Raw genomic sequence first — 25,543 nt, 5'->3', positions numbered from 1 at the left:
TTAAATCACTAACAAATAAATCTGGTATGTGGCTGCTAATACTGATCTCGTCAGCAACACAAACAAACAGGCAAATAAAATGTATTATTTTTTTTTCTAATTATGGCGCAAAATTGCCAAAACATTGTATGGGATGTTGATATAGATCAATTAATGTAAAAATCTGTGTTAGCAGCTACACCCTAGCTTCCGTCAAGGCGATAGATAAATTGCGACACTGAGTCACCACTCACCAAAATGGTGAGGTGAATCAATGCAGGGTTCGCAAACCGGAAGTCGTGGGATCGAACTGAGCTTTCAATTATTTATTTTTATATTATACAGTATACACATACAAACTTAAAAACAAAATAGCCCATTCGCATTAACTGCCAATCTAAGTTGTATCGGTACATAAACAATTGACTTTATACTGCAATTTGTTCATTCTATTATTTTATACGCATTTATTGTTAGGCTATCGACCAAGACTCTATAAATGAATAAATAAATAAATAATCAATAAATAAATAAATCAATCAATACATCAATAAATAAATATACTGATGTCTTCAAATATCCGTATAGCCCAATAACCTTGACCTGGAAATCGTCAACTCCATTAGCATTCATTTTAAGCATGGATTGTTTCAAATATTTGCATTTATGGCAAGCGGTTCTATGGCAAGCAGTTTTTCGCATAATCCCAAGAAACTAGGTTTTCATGAAAACCTAGGTTCTGATCATTTGAAAACTTGGGTTCTGGAAGCCATGTGCAATCTTCAAGCGAGAACCTATAGGTTCATTATGAGAACGTAGGTTCTCATGAGAAACCTAGTTTCTTGGGATTATGGGTCGAACCGCTTGCCATATGCATTCGTTTTTTTCTTACCATAAAATAAATACACCATAATACCATGACAGAAACATTAGCGAAGTTCGATTTAATTAATTGAAATCGCTTTTAGATCTGAAGCTAGTGTATTATTTAAAGGTAAATTTAATTGAGTTATATTGGCGAGCTATAATAAGGGCCATGTTTAATATATCGTATAAAACCCATCAGGCACCCAAAGGAAGGGTGATAATCGCAGGGGCCTTTTTCAGTATCATTTACGGAAAATGTTGTTAGAGAAGATGAGAGTTATTGTGCAATAGTTCCGGTGTATGCGTTTCAGAGCCCTTTTTTCAAATAAATACAACACAAATGGTACTTTAATTTGTTAGATGCGTGCTTATGTCATTTCTTAACGAAAGTCCAAACCGTATTACCGGGTAATACAATCTGCAAACACGATGAAATACATACGTGTATGTAAATACAGCAGTTTACCAGTTTTACAAAGGTTATCAGACATAAGCCACGTGGATTTCAATGTTTGCAAACAGTTGCACGTCAACATCTATTTATAAAAAGTATATCTATAACAGCCAATCATACGATAGATTTTCGGTGACGTAAATTTCTCCACGCTGGATTGAGATAGTTGTCTCATTACAGCATTGACGATATTACAAATCAAATATGATCACTTTTTGGCCATGCAATCGTTTAATATTGCCGAACAATTATAAAATGGACCTCGCCGAAATATTTTAACCAAAAGCAAATCGGAATCGAAACAGACAACAACACTTTGTTCTAAAAGCAAAAAATAGGGTGCGATACATTTGATCTAAATATAGATTTATCAGACAATCAAAGCGCTGAGTGAGATTATTCAAAGTGAAAATGGGTATTCTGATCTCCAAACTATTTAAGCTGTTTGACGAGTGGGGGGCCACACAGGCACGCGTATTGATGCTGGGGCTAGATGCTGCTGGTATGATATATTTATGCATCCATTGTATTGTATTAGTTTAGACATTCGTGGTATTGCTGACTTCGGATTCACCTGTAAAATACGTATAAATATGTATGAACAGATGGTTTAAGTTTTATTTCGAGTTATAATTTCAGTATAATGTTACAGAATGTATGAACTGTAATATGAGGCTAGAGTTAAATTACAACAATCGTAGATTCAAACTGTTTATAAATGGATGAAAACCTTAATTGATAGTTATTAATTGTTGTTGTTTACAGGTAAAACCACTGTTCTGTACAAGATAAAGCTCAACGAAACGGTGAGCACTATCCCCACTATAGGCTTCAACGTAGAGACGGTATCCCCCGTAAAGGGCCTCACGTTCACGGTGTGGGATGTGGGTGGTCAGGACAAGATCAGGCTCCCTTTGGAGACATTACTATCAAAATGCTGAAGGTAAGACTTGTCGAATTACCAGTAATGCAGGACATAAAAGGGACGTTTCGTAACGAAGACGTTTTGTGATGGATTGATAGGTTTTATTCATAGAATTATCGGTAAATATATTTAAATCAATACCTTAGTAGAATGTCCATACATTTTAATTCATTTTGTTTGCACAGCGAGAATTTTTTCACTTACATATTCTTGTCGTTGTCAGGCCTGATCTACGTTGTGGACAGCAATGATCGAGAGCGCATGCGTGAATCTAGGGAAGAGTTGTTCGGGATTATCGAGAGCGACGAGATGAGAGGTGTTCCGATTCTCGTGCTGGCCAACAAACAGGATCTGCCCAGTGAGTAGCGTAGAACGATTGACTATGAAAAGATCAACACAAATCACATATTACACTGCATGCATTCAGATAAACGATCAAAGAAATAATATCAAGTGCATAAACACATACTGGCCATGTATTTGTTGAACACTGACTTATTAAGATTGGGGTCGATTTAAAGCAAAATCAGAAAGTAACAAATTAAAAATTGAAAATATATTGAATTATGTAATACAACCTTTTGTATACGACATATGAAGTATATATCCGTTCAGATGTAATAAGTCTACGTTGTAACGTTTTCAGATTCCCTCAAATCCTCCGAGATCGTGGACCACCTACATCTACACAAGCTCTCAAACCGGAAGTGGTATGTTCAGGGCACGTGCGCAACAAACGGGGACGGGATTTACGAGGGCATGCATCAACTGGCGACCATGGTGAAAGAGTTCAAGAAGACGCACTACAGTCCTTATTGAGTGAGGAAAATATAATGACTAGTTAAACTAATTGACACGTGTGCATGACGTGACTGTGCTACATTAAGAGCTTTGAGGTACTCACCGTGACATGTTTGTCATTATGATCTTTTCTTGTGGAATATGCAGAAGCTGCCAAGTAATGTCATATTTGCGCAGCAGCACTCATTGTTAAAAACATTACAAGTGAAAGCAAAACGAGCAAATAAATGATCTGGGTTTAAACATGCTAACATTTTCGCAGATAAGTGCATATTTGTGCATAACTTAGAATTACTTGGTTCATTATTTTGTTTTCTTTAACCAAAACATGTAATGCAATGCAATTGTGCATGGACCCAATAAAAAGGCTGACTTTGTAGTAAAAATATTGAAAGTAAACATATGAATTATGCTTTGTGTGTCAACGAGCAAAGTTTATGTAGAGTTTTCTTAACAAACTACGTTTGCTATTTTTGACAGTATTACCACATACTATTTGTTGTTTTCATACTTGTGAAAGATGCATTAACATTCCTGTCTTTTCAATGTGATTTCAATCTTTTGATACTTGTAGTTTTATTAGATATATTTGGTACTGTACGCTGTTTTTGTTGTAAGCATGCATTTTGTTGTTATGCAGACTCCTCTTACTGTGATAATAATTTATCGTATACATCTGCATGTAAATGTGCTATTTGTTACATATACATTTTGCCACTTTATATTTTGGTGTGATTAATCATTTTGTGCAATAAACGTTTGTAAATATGTAACTGTTGAAGTTTCAATATTTAATTATTTTTTAAGTAATGTGTATCCGTCATCGAAAAAACGGATTCAGTATTTCTGTGTCAAATACATGTACATTATAGCACGCCAACATATACCGGGCCTTTGCGAAGGAATGTATTAAAATACCGTTCTGATGACTTTAATAGTTTGATTATATGTTATATGTTAAAAACCCTTTTAATTTGTAACTTTGTTTCTATTTTCACTAAGAAACATGCAGTAATAACACTAGCGGCGTACAGAGAGTGTACGATGTGAACGACTATATATCAACTTGTATAAGAGGGTCAAAACTGGATATGAACTGTATGGCTCGTTCAGTTTCATAAGACAGTTAAACAAACCTTACTGGTCCCGACCGTGCGGGTTCTTATTTAAATTGTAATAAATAACAAGGGCAGAGGTGAGTACACATTTATAAATCGCTGGTTTCACTCGGTCGGTCAATAGGCAAATGCATGTTTACCTAGGTAAAACATACCCGACATACCCCGTCTCCATAAGTTTTGTAAAAAAGATCGCATATACTTCATTAACAAAAACTAGATCCATATAATGCTGCATTAGCGTTTGCTTTAGAGAATTATAACTCGCCTTTTCTTCAAAACATTGACATGAGATACAGATTGTCATCGTGTCTTTCGAGCGATTTCTAGTTAATTGCAGCTGTTCATCAATTAATGAAACTTTTTATAACGATGACCCACAAACAACAACAATTGTCTAGCGTAAGAGTTAGTGTTTACACTTAAAGGGTCATACTGACAGCATTTCTGCTTAAATATAGATAAGTGCATGTATATTTAAAAAATACATACTCCCACTTTTCACAAGTAGTTTTATCGAATAAAATTATATGTTGGTTTAATTCCAAACACCTGGTTGGATACATGGTTTTAGTTGGAAATTGTTGACTACTACTTCGATTATCAATGTTCTGGTATTCTCCGAAACGATACTGGGAACATGTAGTACAATTATTAAATAATACATATTTTATGAGCGTGTATAACACAAGACGTATGTCTTCAGCAATCAATTATATAAGATGCCCGTTGGCAACATGTCTAGCCAATTGTCAACACATTCTTGTAACTATTGAAAATGCTCCATTTTCACATGTTTGACCTTTGACCTCCAAATGTGACCTCGGCCAATGCGTAAGGGGCACAGGATTTCGCTTGACACGCTTGCTTTACATGGTGAAAAAGTGTGATACATTATGTTTAAAATTGCATAATTTAATATGAAGTCACTGTCCATAAAAGTTGCTATAATTATATCCAAATTGGACAGTTCACATTCTAGTGTTATATTTTAATTTGAGCTTGAGAGACAATTCTTTCAGGCGACACTTGCACATTTTATGTAAGTTATTTCTACAAAATGCATTATGAATGATAAAGTTGACGTCTTTATAATGCTCCAAATTGGCCATTGACTTCTATGTTTTACTGTGACATTTGACAGTCAAACTTGTCTCTACATGGTGAACATACTTGTACAATTATTTTCAAATTACAAGTTGAGTGATAGATTACGAGTTACAATTAGGACTTGACCTTGACCTCTAAATGTTAACTTGACCTTTGAGCGAGGAAGATGGATCAAGAATAAAATTAAAAAAAGGAAAAGAACATAGCCCGGACCAGGTTTCGAACCAGTGACCCCTGGAGTCCTGCCACAGTCCTGAAGTAAAAACGCATTAGCCTACTGAGCTATTCCGCCGAGTACACATGATGAACGTATTTAATACCTTATATAAGCAAACTTCGTAGTTTCACAAAATTTAACGACAAAAACAGAACTCTCCAAATTATTCAATCGTTTCGCGTTGCAACGCTTTATAATTTTTAGGTTTTAAAATCGTCAAAAGATGCATATAATGGCTCTATTAGACCATGGTAAATGTTCAGTATTACTGTTTCCTCACAAATATCATAACTTAAACGAAAATTTGCGAATCTGAAACAACTTTTTTCAATTTTGTCAATTTACCAAAGCGTGAAAAGATCCCTTTAACCTCTTAGTATGTAATACGATGTTTTTTACCTTTGTGGTAGGGAGACTGGATTAACGTAACACTCGACTCGTCGGCTCCTTTGTGGACATAGGAGGTTAAACTTCAGTCTCGCAGCCACGCTGAGGCACGACGACGCAGCTGCCACGGCTTTAATTTGTTGACCAAAAAAATATTGAAATAAATCTCTTTGGAGATCATTTGTAAGATTAATACAAGTTGCTACAAAATCAAAAGCATTTAAGGCACATTGATGAATATTACATTATAGCAGCTTTGTCAGTTGTATACATTTTATCGTGTTTCTTTTATGGCGTATGAAAACAAAGCGGGAGCGTGGCATTTAACACTTCTTTGATACATGTTCTCAGCAAAGTATAGCAAACTTATTTAACAACATAAATGCTAAAGTTCAATTGCTTTAACTTGCCTCTAGTTCTTGTAAACGTAACTTAATTACACTATGAAAATGTTGGATACATTCGTAGACCGTGTATGCTAGTTATGGGATTCCTAAATACCTTTATGACTGAAAGATATGTCCTTACTGTTACTTAAACAGCTTTTTAATGCCAAAGTATGCCCACCTATTACTCATCTGTCCCGCATGTGGTTTGCGATTGTGCATTGCGGCCGCACCGCCACCGCACCACTTTATTTGCGTTTACTTTTATAGCTGATCGCAATTGGAAATTATGGTCGGTCCAATACGTTCCAACTTAGAATAAACGTTGTTCGGGCGGACATGGTGACTGTCTTATATTGTTGACCTCAAAGATTACACTTTCAAAAAAATACGCGCTAACACAATCTTCAGAACGCCACATTAGTGAAAATTGATCCATCGAGAATAAAAACCTGAGTTAATGATTAAAGTACTTGCCGTCAGAAAGCGACCCGATGCGCTAACGGTGTTCGCGTTGTGTTGCTCTGACGAAACGTCAGAACGCAGTAAGGACCACAGTGCGGTTCGACGGGGTATTAACGTGCTAACCAGTATAAACGACTGCCAACTTTTACACATATACGCATATAAAATGTATACATGTTCACCAATGTGTTTATATAATTGTAAACCAGGTTCCCCGATCGTTTTTTTCTTAATTGTTTGCTGTTATTTTTTATCAGCAAAACCATGATCACCAAATGGATATACAACGTCAGGTAAAACTAAGCTAGCTATATATTGTAATGAATCAATAGATATATGGTTTTAGAAGCGTTCGAAAATCACCACTAGTACATGCATCCTTCGACGACATACGCTTAAATGTGCCTCGGCCGGGTTACGCCACTGGACCTCTAAGTGTGACATTTGATGTGTCCCCTTGTTGAACGCTAGCTGCTATACATGCAAATGTATAATACATCTCACCTGCTTGCGTGCTGGACAATTTATACTGAGAGATAACCTTATAAGGAAATATAATAATTATTAGTCGTCGATCGATATGTCCATTTAATTAAACAAAATACTGTCAAATGGAAGACGATCCAAAGATTACGCGCTATTCCAACAAACTGAATCTTTGAAACGCCATATGTAAACAATTACATTTCAACCGCTCACTGTGAAACGGGGTTAGCAAGTGCGTAAAGTGTCGGCCCAGGTGAGCCTGAGCAGTCCGCACAGGCTAATCACGGACGACACTTTCCGCCCAAACTTGATTTTTGTTAAGAAGAGACTTCTTAAAACGAAAATATTGTAAAAGCGGAAAGTGTACTGCACAAGCTAATCTGCGACGACACTTTACGCTCTTGCATTAAACCCTTTTTTCACAGAGCATGGCCCATTTGTATGTTGGAAACCGCTTACGTGGAAATGACCATGGTGTACAGATTTCAGTGTGCTTGTTGTATTTCTCAATTCTTGCACTGTAATAAGATAAATGGAAATCCAATCGTCTATAAATATACTACAGCCAATTAAATCACGGGTATATTTATATCAACCAATCGGTGAAAGGTGTGTCATTACTTCCACGTTGTTTTGCGCGTTGTGTCAATTTACAAGAGGCAACTTTACAACGACTGAATATGGCGCACTAGGCACCTTGCTATATATATTGTAAACTGTCACCGTATGTTAGAAAAAAATCCGATCGTCGGAACCTATATATTTGACAGATATTCGTTATTGTTCCGAAGAAATTATTAAAAAATTGCAATACAATGGGCCCATATCTTTCGAAGTTAGCAGCCCTGTTCGGGGAGTGGGGAAATACAGAGGCGAAGATAATTATGCTTGGCTTGGATGCTGCAGGTTTGTAGATATCTATCTTTTTTTTCATTAATAAAAATATACGTGTTAATGTTTACAAACTAACCGTATGATTATCGTATACACTAATGTTAAATAAAATTGCCAAAGACATGCATGGTGCAGTGTAAATAAAGAATGTTTACCTACGACACTTCAAACGAAATGGCAAGGTAAATTTAAGATAAAGTTTGGCCCAACTGGCACTGCAGTTGTTATTCACGATTTGTTAAACGTTAATAAACTATTATATAATATGCCCTTTTAAATGCCAGTACTCAATGCACGGTTTTAGTGATCATATATCGAAATGGCAGCATGGTAGATTTAAGAGAAGTTTTGGCGCAAATATCAGTGCAGTTGTTACTAACGATTTTTTAAGCGTAAATACACGATAATATAATACGCCTTTTAAGTGCCATTACTTATTGCACGGTTTTGGTGATCATCACTTTACATATACTATTGCCACACATGCAGGTAAGACGACAGTCCTGTACAAACTGAAGTTGAACGAGACTGTCACCACTATTCCGACCATAGGGTTCAACGTGGAGACGGTAGCCCCAGTTAAGGGCCTCTCCTTCACGGTCTGGGACGTGGGCGGTCAGGAGAAGATCCGGCAGCTCTGGGGGCACTATTTCCAGCACTCCGATGGTATGCCGGTTAAAGTAAAAACTATTTTGTTAAAGTATTGACTAGTGAAATACATATTTAATTATTTTCAACGTCGTACATTTTTTTTAAAGAATGTTCAATTATTGCTACTCAAGAATGGACGTTTTATTAAAGGAGCGGTTCGTCTTTTTCTGCAAGTGTGATTCAATTGATAAATAGTTTTGTTAAAACTTACTCATTTAAGCTCGATAGCACCGACAGCCTCGTACTTATTAAAAATAAAAATCGAGTCCGTTTCCGGTAGATTCAGTTTTGGGTGTATTTGTACAAGATTTTGAAAGGGATCCAAAAGTAGGCATCGTCTTCTCGATCGTTTGGGGATTAACAATAAGCATCCGGTTGTGTAACGTTTCGCACAAGATCATTCGGAGAGCTTTAAACATAGTTGGTAAATTGCACATTACACCGAGTATTTTTTGTAATAAAATTAATTGCGATAATTAAGGCTTACAATGTGAAGATAAAGTGATATATTTTTCCAGGCCTGATCTATGTGGTGGACAGCAATGATCGAGAGCGCATGCAGGAAGCCCAGGATGAGTTGTTCGGGATTATCGACAGCGACGCCATGAGAGGCGTGCCGGTGGTTGTGCTCGCCAACAAACAGGATCTGCCCAGTGAGTGGAATATATAGTACTTATACGTAAATTTTGGCGTTGAGATACAGCAACAACTTAACACTATTAGCTAAAGATGATCGACAATGAGTCGTAAATTCGACGATAAACAATGATGATGCGCAAGTATTCTGAATATATATCATGATCTTATAAACGTTTGGTAATTGACATAATAATTTCTTGAAACATATGTCAAAAGTTGGATAAAAAGTTATTCTTGCGTTGTTTGAAGGTTCTTAGACAAACTTATATATGTATTTCGACCATTTGTCTATATAGCAAAATTATTATATATCATGGTGGCATATTTTGCAAAAAAGCCTTTAAGGAGAAATCTTTTTTTTTTACTTTCCAAGATTATATAGCTGTTAAACATTTTACTTCAGATTCATTAAACACGTCCAAGATAGTAGAATACCTCAATCTCAACAAATTATCAGACCGAAAGTGGTACGTTCAGGGCACGAACGCTATCACCGGGGACGGCATATACGAGGCCATGGACCAGTTGGCATCTTTAGTGAAGGTCTTCAAAAGAACGCGATCGCATTGATGACTCAGAATACACGGATAGTATCGAAATAGGATGTGACTCATAATGAGCGCCGGAAACTGAGTGGGTGCTGTTTCTGATGGATTTTTTACCGGGAATATATAATTGATAATACGTGACTTGTCAATCCATTATTTTGTTGGCTTGGATATCAGTTACAAAAGATGCCACTTGTACGGTGTATAATTTAATCTATTTATTTTAAATAATAAGAGTAGCATCAATCGTCAAATGAAACGGCAATGCAGCCGTTTTTTGTCGCCAGCAAAGCATGTGCATGTTTTTAACAGTACTCATGCAACTGAGTACTTATGTCGCGTTTTATCGTGATCGTCTCAAAATGAAGCTAAGTTATTGGTAGAGCACGAGTAATTATCTGTAAAAGATCGATAGCTGTATTGTTCGAATATAGATTGCACATTGTGCATATATTTTAAAATCAAGATTTCTATTTTCACAAAGATGCTTATGGCATTAAAGTATTATTATTATTTGAAATTGTAAAAATAACTTGAATTTTGATTTTGATCTTCGACATGAAAATGAATGTGTTATCAATGTGATATCTTATTGTTGTATTTCTCAGTGTTTTACACGTTTTAGCATCGTTGTATATAATGCGTTTATAACTGTTATTGAAAATAAAATAAAATATAAATAGGACTTTGCATTTCGTTATTTATTTTTAAGATGAACGTGTATGAATTAATGGTCAAAGAAACATACAATTTGGTATAAAAATATATGATTTGTTCTGTATGCAAAATAAGCAGAAGTATAAAAAAGATATTTAACTAGAAATGGCGCGGCAGAGGCCGACGCGTATCCCCACGCGGCATGTGTTAGTAAAATGAGTGAAAATCTCTGACCCGGCCCAACCCCAACCCCATAACTTTTAACCCAGAGTTAGATAAAAATTCAAAATAGTGCACTGTCGCACATGTTCGCATAGCTACCATGTGTGTAAGTTTCAAGGTTCTAGTGCTCATAGTGTAGGAGGAGATAGTGGCCAGGACGGACGGACAGACGGTGGAGATAACCACAAAATCCCCACGCTTTTCGAACATAATAAGCGTCATTACGTTGTGACATTAGGGTATGAGGTGTTCTAACCTCTATCTTGAATCATTGCTTTCGCGATACATACATTGATCAAGGTAATGTGATGCTTTTTAATAAATCAACCGAAGATGGTACATACAATAAGGAAGCTTAAATATTTATTTGAACATAATATACCCTTTTAGTTTTATTTATAATTATTACAAAATGTTTCTTGTCGACCTCTTTTGGAAATTTTCTTTCCGTTAATATAATCCGTTGGGGGTGAACTACCACTGTCTGTAATAGTGTATTGTAGCCTGATGATGTCTCTTTTAATTACCGACTAAACATTTTACAATATTTACATTTATCTGGATCTCACCAGAGGTATTATGATTATTTTAAATAATCTTTAGAATAATTGAAAATTATCTACTAGGTTTACCGAATAATGTTAATCTTTATAATGGTGTAAACGTACTTCGCGAATAAATAATTAAAAAGCAATTAAGGTTACAAACCACTACTACAGTTTGTGATTAATTTTAGCATTTCAAAGTAAACGAGACTTATTCTTTTCGATATATTAGTAAAGTTTTGGAAAATACATAGGCAAAACATAGCTTTGAAATAACTTGTAACGTTTGGTTTTCAAATAAAAATATAATTGCACTAAAAATCGTATTTTTATCTTATCATTATTTACAACAATTTGTTTCAAAAGATCAAGCAGATGAACCATTGCTTCAGTCATAGTAGTATTAACTATAACGATAGTCAACACTTGCAAATCAAGACATATACACCAAATTCCCCCCCCCCCTTTAGTGCATGTCATTTCCTAGTAAATGGAGTAATAATTCATTATCACATTATATTAATGTATCCATTCAGAATAACTTGAATATGCCATACCCCTTTTGTGTCGAAGGTAATTTTCACAAAGATTTTACATCACAAGTATTTAATGAATATATGACCTTGAGTAATTATAAACATAAATATTGATTTATTAGCGTTTGGTCTTAAAATGTGTTGCTTCTTTTTCAATTGTGTATCGTCTGTAAACATCAAAATATATTATTGTTTTACAACTTGCAAGACTTAGTAAGGTCCTTCTTGAGTCGTTGGTGCTGATTTGTTTGCTATAAATACTCATTAAACTGACATTTAAGGGAAGGTTAATTTCTTGAGAGCAAATGTCAACAGACGCTGTAGCATTATAGAAAACACTCATTAATAAACAATTTTGTGTTACTTAGAAAACAATTATATGAACAATACATATTAAAGAAGGAAATAATGCTTGACGTTGATGAGAATGTATTAAGTTATGATGAATTACAATATTAACCTGTTTAAGTTGCATTTTTTGATCAGCAAACTTTTTGTGCCTGTAGAGTCTTCTTACTGGAACAAACTGCATTATGTGTAAACGTTGTACAAGATGATCTCACAAGTCTATTACCATGTACTCACAACTCAATGAAAACAAGCCATAATTATTTTGCCACTTACTGATTCTATTTTTTAGCATAACTAAGGCTTGACACTTATTTTAAAGTCCACTTGTCTGGTCAGACTAGTGGCCTACTACTTCACTTGCCATGACCAAAAGTAATTTTCCAATTTAAGAGATAAACAAAATTGACAATAAGCTGCAAATTATTATGATATATAATTTAAAATAGTGAACTAATTGTAACAGCGTTCTGAACAATTTCCTCACAAAAATAACACTTTTTCCATGCATCGTTGTATCCTCTATCTGTCCGGGACAGTCGAACATAATGTTGATCCCTGGTGATTTGTGGTGTAGGTCAATTAATAGCATCTTTATTACTATTGGCAGAACATCATGGCCAGCTCAGAACCAGGTGAAGTACCGAAGGAAGAGCTGATGTACAAGTCATTGCTGAGGACAGTACTGCGGCAGCAGATTCAGCTCCTGGTAAAAGGCATTTAGAGATGCATGTGGTTTAGTTTGCAGTAATCAAATAACGTCTTAGCTGTCTGATCCCTATCTGGCTCCATTGCCTGATGTGCACCAAAGTTTCACATTCTTTTAATTTTTTCTTTGTAATGGTATGCAAATTATAAAAATAATTACATTAATTCATGGGTAACTTTCAAGGTAGTAAATTTGATTTTAATATGTATTATGGTACATTGTACCTAACTCTTTTTAGCTCACCTGAGCACAACGTGCTCATGGTGAGCTTTTGTGATCGCCTTTTGTCCGTTGTGCGGCGTCAACATTTTGCCTTGTAAACACTCTAGAGGCCACATTTATTGTCCGATCTTCATGAAACTGAAATGAGTTCGAAACTGGGTCATGCTGGGTTAAAAACTAGGTCAAAAAAAGAAAAACCTTGTGAACACTGTAGAAGTCACATTTGATGCCTAATCTTCATGAAACTTTGTCAAAATGTTTGTCTAAATGATATGTTGGTTGAGTTCAAAAATGGTTCCGGTCCGTTGAAAAACATGGCCACCAGGGGGCAGGGTAGTATTCCTTATAGGGCTATAGAGAAACCTTGTGAACACTCTAGAAGTCACAATTTTTGCCCAATCATCATGAAACTTGGTCAAAACATTGGTTTCATTGATATCTCGGACGAGTTCGAAAATGGTCCAGATCGTTGAAAAAACATGGCAGCCAGGGGGCGAGGCAGTTTTCTCTATATGTATATAGATAAAACATGTGAATACTCTAAAAGTCACAATTTTGGTCCAATCTTCATGAAATTTAGTCAGAAAATGTGTTTTCTGGATATGACGGTTGAGTTCGAAAATGGTTCGGATCGGTAAAAAAATCATGGCCGCCAGAGGGGAGTGTCATTTTCCTTATATTTATACAGTAAAACCTTGTGAACACTCTAGAAGCCACATTTTTTGCCTAATCATCATATTTTTTTTTCTAAACATCGATTTTATAGATATCTCGGACGAGTTTAAAAATGGTCATGATGGGTGGAAAAACATGGCCGCCAGGGGGTGGGGCAGTTTTCTCTGTATGTATATAGTGAAAACATGTGAACAGTCTAGGAGACACATTTTTTGCCCAATCTTCATGAAATTTGGTTTGGTTTGGATCGGTAAAAAAACATGGCCGCCAGGGGGGGGGGGTCTTTTTCCTTATATTTATATAGTAAAAAAGCTTGTGAACACTCTAGTTTACTTATTTTCTGGCAGTTTTGTCTGAGCTTTCCTCTTTCTTCCTGCTGGTTTACCTCTTCCAGACATTTTGTGATGCTTTTGTTATATAACTATGAAATATCTCTGCAGATTAACTCTTTATTCATCAACATACTAGTGTGCTCAAGATACTCTCCCTTGAAGGGTACACATTTCTGCTAAAATAAACTGGGTTTTATTGTTTAATACAATAACCCACATTATCAAAGGTTGTGTTTTAAAACGGATTTATTGATTTTATAATTGGAAATATTATTGCAAGGTGAGTCTGAAAATAGTTCATGTTTGTTTATAAACAAGGCTCTCAGGAGGGTGGTAGTTTTTTTGTATGTCTACAGTTGTTTATAGTGAAATATTGTGAATACTTTTAGTCACATTTTTAGTTCAATCTGAATGACACTTGATACTCAATTAGTTTTAATAATATCATCTTCAAACATGGTGACAATCTTTATGAGCATAATATTTTTTGCTCATGGTGAACTTTCATGATCACTTTTGTCAATTGTCTGTCTTCTGTTGTGCGTCATGAATATTTGCCTTGTTAACACTGTAGAAGATTTGTCCCAATGATATCTTGGACAAGTTCAAAAATGGTTCATGTCTGTTGAAAAACATGGCCCCCAGGGGGCCATTTGTTGTTCATTCTTCATGAAACTTGGTTAGAACATTTGTTCCATTGATATCTTGGGCTGCAAAAAATAGGTCATTTCTTTTTATCTAAGGTGAGCGACTTTGGGCCTTTCAGGCCCTATTGTTTTGTTAAGCCATCTCTAGTAGGCATTATTGCGTAAAGAAGCATACATTTACACAGTAAGTTACACTTTAAAACATACTAACTTGCTTTTTCCGCATGTTTATTTTTAGGTTGAACAGTTGAGTGAGAAAGTAGGGGAGGAAACTGTGGTATTGTCTGCCAGTGTTGCAGATGGAGAGTTGTCCCATCTTGGATCAAAATATGGTCGAATTTTCATTGAAAAGGAAGACTGGTTTAAAAAGAAGTTCCAGGCATTTTGTTGCAATGGTATGAAAAAAAGTGCACTGAGTTATGAAATCTAAAGGAATATTATGCACATAAATAATATTATGTAGTTTAAATCTTAATATATATGTAATGAAAAACTGCTTAAGCAGGTACACTTCTAAAAAATAAAATAAAATGTTTAAGAATATTGATATAATTATAAAATGTATCCAGTAGTTGAAACACAATTTGTTGTTATTTTTAGCTGACATGAGCATGACGTGCTCATGGTGAGCTTTTGTGATCACCTATTGTCCGTGGATTGTCGTCAGTCTTGTGTCCTCAACATTTACACTTATAAAACTCTAGAGGCCACACACTTTGCCCAATCTTTATTAAACTTGCTCAGAACATATTTATGAGTTTTAAACAAGGGCCATGACAGGTATAAAAACAAAATCAACTGAATTAATAAAGCTTATGAACACTCTTAAGTCATCAACATGTTGTGAACTCTACTCAATCATCATGAAACTTGCTCTGAACATTAAATGTTGTCCAAAAGATATAAATGCTGAGTTAAAAATGGTTCTGGTCCATTTAAAAGACATAGTCCCCTGGGAAAGGACAATTGTCCCTCGCGTTGCTATAGCAAAACCAGGTGAACACTCTATAAAGGTCACATTAATTGCTCGATCATAATAAAAACCCAGTAGGAAAAAAGCCACTGTCCACTGAAAAACTTGGCCTCCAGGGGCGTGGCAGTTTTCCTTATATGGTTATATTTAAACCTTATGAAAACCCTAGAAGTCACATTTTTCGCCTAATCATCATGAAACTTGCTTGAAACACAGTCTTGCTTTTACATTCAAAATGAACAATTATAAATGTTCTTCAGGTTCTCTCAGTGACATACCAGTGCAGCATTTAAATGAGACTCCAATGGCAGGTGACCCTAAACCTCACAACCAGACCTTGTCAAACCCTAGACCTCATGGTAACAGAAGTGAACTAGCAGAGAAAATTAACCCTGGTAATAAAAATGAACTAATAGAACAGGTAAACAAGAAACATTATTTAGCAGAATCTGTAAATGAGAACATAAAAACTTATTTTCACTCAAAAGAAACGGATGCAGCATGTGACATTGATCCCCCGGCTAAAGTAAGGAAATTACATCATGAAGCAGACAAAACTTGGCAGTTTAATACAGAAATGTTGAAAATTCCAGATCTGTCCCAGGCTAATTCAGATTTCATGAAGAAATTGAACTCTGCTGTTGGCATACCTCTGCCCAAAAGTTCAGAGGGTGATTCAAATAGCAATGGCCAGGAAGAGCAAAGTTTTCAGTCCCCAAACGATGAACTTGATGTGGATACGTCAATAGTAAAGGTGGAAAAGGAGGTTGATGAAATGACGGACAGATATTGCACTGATAGGATGATGGAGCAATACAAGATGAACATGCAGAGGTTTGCTGACAGTGGTTCTGTGTTTCATTTTAATGATGTGCAATTTCCAAGTGTTCATTCATTGGCTAGATCCTGGACTGGGCAGCCACCTGTCATGCAGTCTCCAAATAACACAGCTGCTTCAGTGTCGCAGTCGCAAAACCACAATCCTTTCTATACCGTGGAAAATCACAATGTTTTGAGTCCGTATGGAGAGGTAGTCCTTCGAACATTCAAATGCCAGTTTTGTGAGAAGGAATTTCGAGAGAAAACTAATTTGAAGGTTCATTTGAGAACACACACCGGTGAACGTCCGTTTAAATGTTTCTTATGCGGCAAAGACTTCTCTCATAGTTCTAACTTGAAGCAACACGAAAGGGGGGTTCACAAATTGCCAAGCCGTTTACCGCAGTACAAACAGCAGTTTTACAATGAGTTTAATAAACTGGCATCTGAGCTGTACCCAAACACCTCTCTATCTGGATCAAACCTCCCATCAGAGTACACATGTAGTGGTGCTTTACCAGACATTGGAACTAACAGAGATAATGTGGCTTGTCAGGATCGGGACAAATTTTTTGCAAACAGTGGAGTTATCAAAACTGAGAATTTTGAAGATGATGAGACTCTGGCTTCTGAAATGAAGGAACCGTTGGTTTCTGTTTAGTCTCTGTAAAAATGTTGATTTATGTGGTTGTAAAAATGGTGTATTTATGTTGTAGAAACAATTGTATTTGTGTGTTTTAAATTTGAAGTGTTACAACAAGATGGTAGAAGGGTGCATTATTCTGGTTTGAATAGTTAGAGAAATTTAAGTGTGTAGCTGAAGTGGTGAAGGAAACAGAAAAATGGTCAGTTTAAAAATCCAAAAAGGTTAGTGAAATATCAATGACCCTTACATCTGTATCTAAATTGTTGTTAAAGTGTGTGTTGTACAGTGTAATAAATTACATAGCTTCATCTAGCTTTCCCTTAAAATGTTTTGAATCACAAAACTCACAGGTTGTTGGTCAACAGGGGAAGAATGGAAAGACGGACCAGTTTTGTGAGGTTCTCTTATAATTAAATAAATTTATGGGATTTCTTTGTGGAACATATGTTATTTAGTTCAAATAAGGTGTTGAAACTTAGGTGCTTTATTGGTCATTGAATATTTGAAAAAAAATGACTGAAATTTTAACAGTTTTGTAACAGATTTTCAAATTTTTCGGTTTTACCAACCTAGAAGGGTAGTTCTATAGAACCAAAAAGTAGAAGGTTCACCACCGTCTATTTCACTCTAGATATTTCCCAAATCCTGTACCAAGGGTTCAAGTTTTAATTTTAAAGTTGTTTTACTAACAACCTACTGTGTTATTCAGGTGAAACTTTGTCTATATTTCTGTCATCTACTCCAGCATCAGTGAAAAGTTATCCCATTACATTTCTCTACATTTTGTCAGAGTTAACAGGGCCTGTTAGTTATCATTGTATATATGTTACCAAAATATATTAAAGATCATTCACTTGGCAAATCAGTAAATACCATTTTTATTACAAATGAAATTTGACCTTTTTTATTACAATTAAAACTTGAATGTTAGTTATTGTAATTTTTTTTCCAAAATATAGTTTAAATTTTTTATTGTAAGTCCTATAATCAAAAGGACTCAAATGGTCTTATTATTAGTTAGGGATTTTGCAGCTCAGTTTTGTTCTAAGAGTATGAAATAAATAAATTTTTATTTAATGTGGAATGTTTTAAGATCTATTTATTTTTACTGAAGCTGTCAGATATTTTTTAAGAAATGCCTTATCTAATAAGCGCTGCTACCTCCATGTTGGGAAACACATGCATAATATATTCATACTTTGCTTTACTATCAAATCGTTGTGTTTTATGTGTATATGTGGCCCTATTTTAATATTCTTGCCATGCGTTATTTGCCTTTGTTATTTATTATGTCCCCCTTTGAAGAAGAGGGGGTATATTGCTTTGCACATGTCGGTCCGTCTGTCCGTCCGTCCACCAGATGGTTTTCGGATTATAACTCAAGAACGCTTAGGCCTAGGATTTCATAGGTACATTGATCATGACTTGTAGATGACCCCTAATGATTTTGAGGTCACTAGGTCAAAGGTCAAGGTCACAGTGACTTGAATTAGTAAAATGGTTTTCCGATGATAACTCAAGAATGCTTACGCCTAGAATTATGAAACTTCATAGGTACATTGATCATGACTCGCAGATGACCCCTATTGATTTTCAGGTCACTAGGTCAAAGGTCAAGGTCACAGTGACTTGAAATAGTAAAATGGTTTCCTGATGATAACTCAAGAATGCTTACGCCTAGGATCATGAAACTTCATAGGTACATTAATCATGACTGGCAGATGACCCCTATTAATTTTCAGGTCACTAGGTCAAAGGTCAAGGTCACAGTGACTCGAAACAGTAAAATGGTTGCCTGATGATAACTCAAGAATAATTAGGCCTAGGATCATGAAACTTAATAGGTACATTGATCATGACTGGCAGATGACCCCTATTGACTTTCAGGTCACTAGGTCAAAGGTCAAGGTCACAGTGACAAAAAACGTATTCACACAATGGCTGCCACTACAACTGACAGCCCATATGGCGGGCATGCATGTTTTACCAACAGCCCTTGTTGTTTGATTATTGTATTGTATAATATGAATTGATGTATCTTATTACTTCAACAGTTGTTTGAATAAGGTTTTATACAAAACATTTAATATGCATGTGTATGTATAGCTCACATAAGCATGAGGAGCTATTGGGGTACTGTGATGTCCGTCGTCAATCTGTGTGTGTGTCAGTCAGTCAATGTTTTCCTCAAATGACACCTCATGAACTGCTGAGCAGAATTTGACGAAACTTCCAAGGAATGTTTCTTAGGTGTTCCTCTATGAAAATAGTTCAAATAGTATTTGTCTTTGATTTATTAGGTCATAGGGCCCAAAAATGGGTTTTAAAAACTTTAAAAATTATTTCCTCTGAAACTGCATGGTCCAGAGGTTTAATACTAGGTAGGTCAAATCATAGAGTGGTCTTTTTACAAAGTTTGTTCAAATTATGCCCCTGGGTCAAAACTGGCTTTGTACAAGACACAGACTTATAAAGGGAAAACCTTTAATAACAAAACCAATGGCTTTTATATTTCGTATGTAGCATCATAAAGAATAAAACTCAACAAAGTTTGTTCAAATCATTCTCCTACAATCAAAGCTGACAACGCCCAAGTGGTCGCATTTGTACGCACTCATCAAGTAGGGGGGGGGAGGCATTAGGCATTTCAATTGTCAAGTCCGCTTTACTACTTTCTAGATCTCGCTTAAACTTTCACAGTTTGATGATCGTTATAATATTTGTGTAGATGATCGTAATTGAAGGAATTTTGTCTGTTACGTATTTCGCCGAAAATATGGTCCTTTTCCCGTGTTCCACTATAGAATACATATATGTATTCCAAAATAAGCGTGGTAAACTCCTCGAATTGCTTGGTGGATTTCCTCAATTTGTGTCATAGTGGAATCACCTTTGTGTGTAAATAGATTATCGTTAAGAGAGGCTTTTTGACTGACATCAGTTTTGCTGAATAATGGTAATTTATCTTTTGTCCTCTGTAGAATAAAAAACGGAAGTGTCCGTGTGCAAACATGTGTTGTGAGGCATCATTATCTATGACACAGTTGTGTGCAATATAGGCATTAAAGAAAATATATTTTTTTAATCTGTGAAGCAACAAGAATCCCTCGGATCCAAAGTGGCCATGTACCAGATGCCACATTTTTAGCTCACCTGAGCACAACGTGCTCATGGTGAGCTTTTGTGATCGCCTTTTGTCCGTCGTCCCTCGTGCGTTGTCAGTTGTGCGACGTTAACATTTGCCTTGTTCACTCTCTAGAGGCCACATTTATTGTCCAATCTTCATGAAATTTGGTCAGAAGATTGGTTTCAATGATATATTGGATGAGTTCGAAAATGGTTACGTTTGCTTGAAAAACATGGCTGCCAAGGGGCGGGGCATTTTTCCTAATATGGCTACATATGGCTATAGCAAAATCTTGTTAACACTCTAGAGGCCACATTTATTGTCCGATCCTCATGAAACTTGGTCAGAAGATTCATCCCAATGATATCTTGGACGAGTTCGAAAATGATGTCGGTTGGTTGAAAAACATGGCCGCCAGGGGGCGGGTCATTTTTCCTTATATGGCTATAGTAAAACCTTGTTAACACTCTAGAGGCCACATTTATTTTCCATCTTCATGAAACTTGCTCAGATGATTTGTCCCAATGATATCTTGAATGAGTTCAAAAATGGTAACCTTGGCTTGAAAAACATGGCTGCCTAGGGGCAGGGCATTTTTCCATATATGGCTATATATGGCTATAGTAAAAATCTTGTTAACTTTCTAGATTGCTCAATCTTCATGAAATTTGGTCAGAACATTTGTTTCCTGTGTAGTAAAGTTTGGATTTATTATGTCAATATTATGTGACATTAACTGTATTATGCAATTTTTCATAACACAGAATTTTCATAGTTAACATAACTGTTTTAGTCATTAACACTTATGATAAGCCTTTCAACTAAGAGATAACTGAAAGAAAGACAACATGTACATGATTTTGGAGTATTTATGCAGTATTTATCTCCCTTGTTTAACCTGGTTCAGTAATCTATTTTTAGTTCTGCTCTGGAATTTGGAAAGATATTGATCATTGATAAATGCACTGTTCTGAGGGAAAATTGACTACTCTGCCATTGATCTCTTCTGAACTGTATAAAATAAGCTGTTTTGTCTGATTTAAACACCTCTTGATGCTTTCTTGAAAAGTTAACAGCTCTTGAAAAAGGATGGAATTTTGAAATAATTAAACTCTAAATTATTTTTAACACCATCAAGACATTTTGGCATTATTTTCTAAATTATTCTTATTATTTAGATTATTTTTATTTGGCATTTTCTAAATTAGAAAGACTCTATTCTATTTCAATAACTTTAGTAAATTTTTCTTATTTTTACATTTGATTCACTGAAGTTTCCTAATCTCCATAAATATTGTTCTTTAGATTAAATTAGACCTATTTTGTAAACAAGATTTTTGAAGCACTTTCCGGACTAACAGTAACGTATATTTATATCAGTTTTTTTGACAGATTTTGACAAATCCAAGGGAAGTAATATGCTTTAAAGGGAGATAATTATTCAGTATTGAACATAGCAACTTGATATTTGGCATGCATGTGTATCTCATGTAGCTGTACATTTTGAGTATTGAATCTTAAGTCACGGTAGTGGCTTTTAATTATTTGCTACTAAAAACTTTTTGACTGTCTACAGACCCCACCCCCCGGTTGGATTGGACAATCCAAGGGATGTAATACGCTTTAAAGGGAGATGATTTCTATACCTGCCAAATGTAAATAGAAATTTTATTTCAAAGCGGCGCAGTAGGGGGCATTGTTTTTCTGACGAAAACATCTCTTGTTTACAAATAAATTTGTTGAGATATTGTATGTGCAATAAATATAATTCAACGAATGATTTGCTTGTTGTAAATAAATTGGTCTCATTCAGTAGTATTCGTGAAAAAAAATCACATGTTTCGTTTGATGATCGGTCATTTGGTTGTCCAAGCATGGCAATCTGTTAACAGCAGGTTCGCCTCTAGGATATTCAGTTTTATATTATATCATAAAACATAATATAACATGTTAAAGCAATGCGATACTATAGTTTTCTCCATGTATAACCTATTAGCAGCGAAAATGGGTTTAGATGTATTGGATCAGACGTAATTCGCATTTTCGACAAATGTCGATCTAGTAATTGCCGTTTTGGCGAGTATTTTTTCCGTTATAGAGTGTCCGCGCATGCACACAAATGGGCGATGAAAGATTTGTGTCCTGCTGTCGGTTACTAAGTTGTCATGTTGGCTGCTCTGTTTTGTCGTTCTGACAAGTTGGCTGATTAGAAAGTCGCAAACACGCGGCCACGCCAAAAGGAATGGCATCTTCAATTTTCGTTTCGGCAGGTATGTTTTTCGTTCAGATGCCCTTCAAATCAACAAATCACCAGAACGATATGGCAGAAATCAGATTCCATAAATATACGATGACTTACCAGAGTTGATTGATTATTTTATTGATTATCAGACATTTGTCTGATGAATTTGTTTAGACAAAACATCAGGCGTACAATCAAACTCCTTGCTATGTTGCTCTACTTCGTCAAAATCTGTCCGAACATCGGTCCGATAGTCTGTCCACCCCATGTTTCTCTTTTAAGAACTTTCGTTAAACTTGCCTCGAGTGTTAAGGGCATTGACAAGATAAGCAGATGGTATGAGTCAGTCATGTCGGCTCAAGGTAAAGTTCGCACCTTTATATAAAGGGTGAACCTCTATTTTTGTGTCTGCTAAATATATCGCATATACCATTTGATTGATGTTTCTTAAACTTGCATCGGATGTTATGGTCTCTTTGACAATGTGCAGAGGGCTTTAGTCAGTTATTGCGGCTCAAGGTAAAGTTCTTACATCATTATCAAATAAAACTTCGTACTTAATTATCAAATATATGAGCATCCGTCTGCCTGTCCCCTCCATTTATCTGATACCCTTTGGAGCATTTAAATGAAACTTGGCTAAAATGATAAGCCATTATCCAACAAAAATAATTCATGCAAAAATGGCATCAATTCTTACGAAAGAAAACAATTTTTATGCCCCGAAGGAGGGCATATAGTGATCGGGCCGTCCGTCTGTCTGTCCGTCTGTCCTTCCGTCACACTTTTGCGTTTAGGTTTCGAAAAATTATCATAACTTCTATGTTCCTTGAGATATAACCTTCATATTTGGTATGCATGTGTATATAGACAAGGCCTTTCCATACTCTTAAAAATTTTGACCCCTGTGGCCTTGACCTTGAACTTAGGATCCGCGTTTTGGTTTCGAAATCTGCGTTTAGGTTTCGAAAAATGCTCATCACTTCTATGTCCCTTGAGATATAACCTTCACCTTCATATTTGGTATGCATGTGTATATGGACAAGGCCTTTCCATACGCCCAAAAATGTTGACCCCGGTGACCTTGAATTTGAACTTAGGGTCCGCGTTTATGTTTCGAAATCTGCGTTTAGGTTTCGAAAAATGCTCATAACTTCTATCAAAGCGTTTATAGGGGGCATATGTCATCCTATGGTGACAGCTCTTGTTATTTCAGTAAAATTAGTTCGTTCATTTGAAATACATGTCAATATTTGTTGATAATGACATATACACTGCATATACATGTACTGTATTGTACTATTTTTTCTCCAGAGTTATTTAGGGCTTTTCTCTGTAAATGGAAAGATGCAATTAATAATCGTCAAATGCATTTGTCATATTCCGATTCGAATTTTTCGAGCCTGCTTGCGGACACCTCAGTACAGTGGCCACAATGGTCGAATGTACGTGTGAGCGTGCGTCCGAACATATCTCACCTTGCCATTCATTGTACAATTTTATAATTACTTACAACAAATGTTCACCAACATTAGACGACTTGTCGCGTTATACTACCGTCTTTTTACCTCAAAGGTCAATGTAAAACTTATAGGTCAAAGTTGGCTGTAAAACAGCTTGTCTGGACAGTAATGTCATTCATATAACATTTTGACATAACTTAGTTTAGTTTAAACCTATTTATTTTTTAGCTCGATTGCATAGAAAGCCAAAGGTTTGTTTGAAACGCTCTCGAGTCCGTTTCCTGGGACTAGAACCAGTACTTTGGGTCTATGGGGGGGATCTAAAGAACGCTCCCACAGTGGGGATCGAACCCGTGACCTCCCGATAGCTAGGAGGACACCATATCCACTACACCACTGCGACCACCACTTGACATAACTTGCCTTAAATGGCTACGACAAGGAGTCGGCGTGTCGGGTTAACACGCCTCTCACTACCTCAAAGGTATAGGGTCCAATTGGGCCATAAAGAGGCTTTTCAGGATGTATTGCTATTAACGGTTTACAGTAAAAGTTTTCTTGTTTGTATGTTGCATAATGCCACAAATCAACACTCTATTTAAACACTGACTTCATTTATGTTATTGTTGATTCTGTTGATGTCGTGGTCAAGTTTGTCTACATTATTGTTTGGAAACCTGGTGAACAATTGTAATAAAGTGTAAATAGCCTTTTCGTTTTGACAATAAAACATCATGAACAACCGTACACATAAAACATGTTCATTTACAACATATTTTCATTGATGTGTGTGAAATATTAATATTCAAGGCTGTTTTATGCTTGCACTTGTCTTTTCTCATCTCAAAACGAACTAACCGATCATAATATGCACTTGTAATCGTTTATTTCAGAATGTTGAAATAGTGTCACTCAGCCTCGCAAGGCTCGCCACCAAAGAATGAGGAAACCGCTCCGGTGAAGGCAGTGAATCCACTGAACACACCCGCCTGAGTTCCGAATGCAGCATCAACATACTAAAACATTATCCCGGAAAGAGAAAAATGATGCATTTGAATATCAACCGTACTTTCGTTTGACAACTGATCATGCAAGTACGATGTGAGCCTAAATTTAGTTTTAGTGCAGATTCGTTCATACGACACAAAGACACAATATTGTTTTACGGATCATTTCGGCTTACAGGACTGGGTGGGTCACGTAAGAATATCGAATATAAAATATATTTTTATAATCAACTGGTAGCAAGATGAGTTGCAGATAATTGTACAGAAACCACATTTTAACTAACTCTTTTGACCTGTTAATTCTTTTCAGCTCTATTCAACAGTGAAAAATGCCCATAATATCACTTTAAAATATATGATAGCTTGGTTTCTGGACGTTTCATTAATGTCAGTCAAGATTGTTATATGATCAATTATTATTCACGTGTAAAATTTCGATGAAAACA

General features: G+C 35.8%; 2 protein-coding genes and 1 pseudogene across 2 annotated transcripts; all 3 read left to right on the top strand.

The window, feature by feature from the left end:
- Window positions 1–1,596: 1,596 nt before the first annotated feature.
- LOC127871735 (uncharacterized) lies at window positions 1,597–3,728 on the top strand (annotated as a pseudogene).
- Window positions 3,729–7,930: 4,202 nt separating this feature from the next.
- LOC127871736 (ADP-ribosylation factor 3-like) lies at window positions 7,931–10,357 on the top strand. Its single transcript, XM_052414896.1, has 4 exons — window positions 7,931–8,101; window positions 8,579–8,755; window positions 9,259–9,393; window positions 9,783–10,357. Exons 1-4 carry the CDS (start codon window positions 8,011–8,013, stop codon window positions 9,947–9,949), a joined length of 570 nt encoding a protein of 189 aa, XP_052270856.1. The 5' UTR covers window positions 7,931–8,010; the 3' UTR covers window positions 9,950–10,357.
- A 933-nt stretch (window positions 10,358–11,290) lies between these two features.
- On the top strand, window positions 11,291–18,654 carry LOC127871725 (uncharacterized). The gene is made up of 4 exons (XM_052414874.1): window positions 11,291–11,380; window positions 12,846–12,944; window positions 15,059–15,215; window positions 16,054–18,654. Exons 2-4 carry the CDS (start codon window positions 12,852–12,854, stop codon window positions 17,271–17,273), a joined length of 1,470 nt encoding a protein of 489 aa, XP_052270834.1. The 5' UTR covers window positions 11,291–11,380; window positions 12,846–12,851; the 3' UTR covers window positions 17,274–18,654.
- Window positions 18,655–25,543: the final 6,889 nt, after the last annotated feature.

The sequence above is a fragment of the Dreissena polymorpha genome, chromosome 3, assembly GCF_020536995.1.
Source record: "Dreissena polymorpha isolate Duluth1 chromosome 3, UMN_Dpol_1.0, whole genome shotgun sequence".
In the NCBI taxonomy this organism is placed as follows: domain Eukaryota; kingdom Metazoa; phylum Mollusca; class Bivalvia; order Myida; family Dreissenidae; genus Dreissena; species Dreissena polymorpha.
The sequence above is the reverse complement of the archived record's forward strand: the minus strand, read 5'-3'. Positions and strand labels throughout refer to the sequence as shown.